The sequence below is a fragment of the Eurypyga helias genome, unplaced genomic scaffold (genome assembly GCF_000690775.1).
Source record: "Eurypyga helias isolate BGI_N326 unplaced genomic scaffold, ASM69077v1 scaffold26891, whole genome shotgun sequence".
NCBI lineage: Eukaryota > Metazoa > Chordata > Aves > Eurypygiformes > Eurypygidae > Eurypyga > Eurypyga helias.
This window is the reverse complement of record NW_010233123.1, coordinates 4,871-9,309: the sequence shown is the minus strand read 5'-3', so window position 1 is coordinate 9,309 and position 4,439 is coordinate 4,871. Positions and strand designations below refer to the sequence as shown.

The 4,439-nt window shown below is 58.7% G+C and overlaps 1 protein-coding gene across 1 annotated transcript; it reads right to left on the bottom strand.

Annotated features, from left to right (window-relative positions):
- Positions 1-2,380: 2,380 nt before the first annotated feature.
- LOC104517090 (C-C motif chemokine 5-like) lies at positions 2,381-3,538 on the bottom strand. The gene is made up of 3 exons (XM_010161646.1): positions 3,472-3,538; positions 2,826-2,931; positions 2,381-2,471 (listed from the first exon to the last, which is right to left on the bottom strand). Exons 1-3 carry the CDS (start codon positions 3,536-3,538, stop codon positions 2,381-2,383), a joined length of 264 nt encoding a protein of 87 aa, XP_010159948.1.
- Between the last annotated feature and the right edge of the window lie 901 nt (positions 3,539-4,439).

The following is a 4,439-nucleotide window of genomic DNA, read 5'->3' as shown; positions in this document are numbered from 1 at the left end:
CCCCCCCCCCCCGCCGTTAACTCTTCTGCTGGTCCCTCAAAACTCAGGTATGAAATGCTCCGCGGGAGCCGGGGGGTGCGAGGCCTCGGCAGGTTCCCAGCCAGCCCTGGGGGAGCGTCCGCCGCGGGGCTGCGGCAGAGCGGATCTCCCGCTGCCGCCGGGGAGGTTCTCCTCTCCGGGACGACGTCGGCTAAACGGGCGTTACGCAAGTTGTGCACATCGGTTCGGTCTAAGCTTAGTACGTGTGGATTCAGTTACCTGACGCTTCGCATGAGAACTTCAAACGGGGGAAGGGGGGGATTTTAACTGAGAAAAAGCCTATGAAAATATACGGGAAATATGGTAAAGAAATCGACGTTCTGCTGTATATTGACAGAATTATTTTTATTAAAATACACATCCATGTGCGAGAGCCCTGTGCTTTGTCCGTCTCTGCTCGCTGGACTTAGGCTTGTGTCCCCTCCGACCCGGGATGGGGTCCGGCGCTGCCGGGGCGAGGCTGCCTGCCTGCGGGCTGGGCGGTGGGGTGGTCAGTGCAGCATCAGCCCTGGGACTGACCGCTCGGAGGCAGGAGCTGGGATCTGCCCTACAGGGATGAGCTGGCTCCAGGGTGAGTTTTCCCTGCCTGGGGGTGGGCAGATGCCAGCAGAAATGTGTCCCTGTCGTTACACAGGTCCCTTGGTGGCTCAGGGCAGGGTCTTGGCTTGGAGATTGATGTCTCACGTACAATTAATAGAGGGAAACAAGTGATTTCCTTGACTTTGCGGGAAGACTTTGCGGGAAGCCCTGCCCAGCTCAGCTTACAGGGTGTCTGTGGGGCAGTATGTGATGCAGCCACTGCCAACCCCTATATGTGTTTCTGCTGTGAGATTGTCTCATTGTCACAGCACATGATGGCAATTCTCCAAAATCTTTCAATAAAACAGCTTGTCCCACAGTGGGAGAAATAGAAACGGTGGGCAAGGGGTTCTTCCAGCCCACGCTTGCCGTGGCAAGAGCTGCTTTTTCTCGAGCATCGTGTTGTCCGTTGCCATGTTCTGTAGGTGGGGCTACCTGGTTGGGTTTTTCAGTGGTGTTTTATAAAAAAAAAAAAAAAGAGGAAATAATCTTTGTAACCCTCAAATTTGAGTGTTTGGGGAAGGCTGCTTGGTTTCGTGAGCGAGGTGTTCAGAGAGTTCACGAGACACAGGCTGGGGGTGTCTCTACCCAAGCTTACACCTTGCCCGGCTGCTCGCACATCTGGTTTTCCTTCCAGAAGACGCCGTGGCCGTCGCAGCCCTCGGAGTTATGAGCTGTGAAGGTGTAACCCTGGGACTCTGTGCCTACAGACAGCCAGGCACAGTCCATGCGGTGCTTTTTCCCAAGCCTGATTCTGCCTCAGCTTTCCTTTCCACCCTCGCTTCATCCAGTGGTGATCCGTGGGCAACAGTGTCATTTGGGGTGTTTTTTCCTGTCCCCTGCCTACACTGGGTATCCTACAAACCCCAGCCCTGCCCCGTGTTCTGATGGTGAGCTGTAGGCGAGGGCAGACCCCGGCGTTTACCATGGTCCTTGCCCTCACCTTCCCGCGGTTTTCCCGTGGACACCTCGCCCCTCCGGCGTGAAATGATGGAGCCGTGCTGCTCCCATCCTCCCCAGCCCTGCGCGGGGTCGGCAGCCAGGACCATGCTCCTGCCCGGATGAAGGGATTGTGTCCTCGCCCTCCTGGCACTGCAGACGTGGTGTTTCATCTCCCTCCCTTCCTTCGCAGTGGCGCCAGCGGATTTGGAAGCTGACAAGGTACTAGAGGTTGGGCACGTGGGTATCTTCTCCCCGCACCCTCTGCATCCGACCACCTAATTCTGGAGCAGCTGCAAAGCCTGTGGGGCTGAGAGCACGCTGTGGGGTCGTGTAGCCTTACCTGTGGGTAGGGGTAGCCTCACCTATGGGTCCCTCGAGACCTGGCCCCACTCTCAGTTCCCAGTGGAGCACGCTGTGACCAGGCACGGTTTGCTCCAAGCCTGGAGGAACACGTGCCGGTGGCAGAGGGGATCTTTGGTCGCACCGTGCCCTGGGCTTGTAGGATTTGCTCCTCGGGTTGAAGAATCAGAAAAAAATTCAAATTCAAAATTAATTCAAAATTCATTGTGGCAATGAGTCTTTATTACAAATATTGGCTCCACCGGGCACGTCCTGGCAGGTGGTGACAATGAGAGGGACTTGGTGGCCGGCTGGCCCGTGCGGCTGTGACACCCAGCCGGGGTCCGGGCTGGCTCCAGCTGCAGTGGTGGCACCCACCACCCCAGCACCCTTTGGAGAAGTGCTGCGGGTGCCATCTGCTCCCTCCAGAGACGGGCGGGCTGGATGGGCGAGTGGGATGGGGGATGGCAGGAGGAGGATTTCATTTTTCCCTTTGAAGCTTTTTTATGACTTTCTTCACCCAGGACTTCTTAGGGTTGGCGCAGATCTTGTCACCGGTGCCAGCCACAAGCCTGCAGCGACGAAGTGAGGGAAGAGAGTGAAAACATGAACCGTGAGCCGTTCCCTTTCCATGCGCTGCTCCTCCCCTCCCTGTGTGCAGCTCCATCCCGGATGGAGCTGTGGAGCCGGCTCCAGCAGCCCTTGCCCTCCTCGGGCTGACAGTGCACGTCTGACTCTTCCCAGACCACTGGCATCCGCGATGAGAATTAGAAAACTGGAATTTTCCCCCATCTGCCCACCCCACAGAGCTACTTTCCTACCCCAGTCCCGCCCGGAGAGTGCTCCCAGCTGGGATGGGGGCAGCTGCTGCGGCTCCCACCCGTGATGCTGGGCAAAGGGTGGGGGACAAACGCCGGGATACTCACACAACTGCGGGAAAGGCGCAGTCCCTGGGCGTCTCGTAGAAGCTCTGCACGTGTCGGACGGGTTTCTGGGCGTGCTTCGAGCAGCATTCGATGGGCGTGAAGTGGGCTGCGAAAGGGAGAGAGTCGTGAGCACCCTCGGTGGCATTTCACGTGGGCAGACAGAGACACCGCAGGATATCCGACGGGGAGGTGAGGCCGTGGAGCTCGGCAGCTCCCGCAGCATCCCGCGGCAGGGATGCGTTGCCCTTCACGGCAGCAAGCGCAGGACTGGGAAACGTGCAGCAGCTGCCAGAGTGCACGGTGAGATCAGGGCGCTCGGTCTGGGGACGCGGTTTTGTGGGTTTCCCGCTTACAGGGTGCTTTGGGGGGCTCCAAACAGCTGCACACGCTCCCTCCCCCTCTCCCCAAGCACTTGCTCATCCAGCTGAGGCTGGGGGGCAGCTGCCGCAGTCTCTCCCAAGTTCCTGCAGCATCTCCCCAGGGTCAGCTTTGATGAGGCCACCCGCACCCCCTCCACCCTTCCCCATCCTCCCCTGCACCCCGGGACGGGGGTTGCTGCTCCTGCCAGCAGCACCGTCCCCGCTGGGGTCCCTGGCCTGAGCTCCCCAGCGGGAGGTACCGGGTGAGGACCCAGGAGGTGCGGTACCTGTGGCGTGGCGCAGGGCGAAGGCGAGGAGCAGGGCGAGCAGCAGGACCGTCCTGGCAGCGAGCATGGTGGCTGTGTGAGCGCTCTTCTTCTGTCCTGCTCCGTGTCAGCTTGCTCTGTGTCGGTGGCTCTGGCTCTCGCCCCATTTATCCTCTGCATGCCACCCACTTTAACCGCTTTTTCCAAAAATTTTGGACGTGCTCCAAGAAGCCTCTTCCCAGGGACAAGGGGATTTCTGTCATTCTTTATTTTGGGGGCACGTCCAGTGGTCGATGGAAGAGGGCGGTGAGCGGGGCAGCCACTTCTGCTTTCTGCGGAAGAGCAGTGAGGCTGTGAGGGCCTTCCAGGAGGCTTCGGGGGAACTGAAATTCACCCGTGAAATCAGATTAAAACCAACTTTCTGTGGCAGCAAGACACCACGCCTGGTGCTTGCCTGTTGATTTCTAGCTGGAGAGGCAACCCAACATAGCCAGGCAGGAACAGCTTATTGATGGGTTTAGCTGGTTTCCCTCAGTGGTCAAAAGCAAGTGAGTAACGAGTCTCCCCAAAACCAGCCTCCCCAACCACCCTGGCCAAGCCAAGGGCACTGGGTTAGGCAGTGAGCACGTGGGATGGGACAGGACGGGATGGGATGGGCAGAAAAAGCCACACTGGACCAAACCAGGAGAGACCCCAGAGCAGGGCATGGCAGAGATGCTTTTGGTGGGTTCAGGGCACCTTATAGAAGGGGAAGAAATGGGGCAGGGACAGTGGGGCTTCTGAGGAGAGTCTGGGTCTGAGCCCAAGCATTGCCTCTGCCTCCCACACCAGCCATGGGATCAAAATGAGGGGGTCGGATGGGTGGACACTTGTGGTCATCAGTGCACGGATGGGTCATTTCTGCAGGGAGATGGGACAAAACCTACCATAACCCACAGAGAGGACCCGAGGGCAGGAAGGGTGAGTGGCACAGACCCTGACGGCAGCAC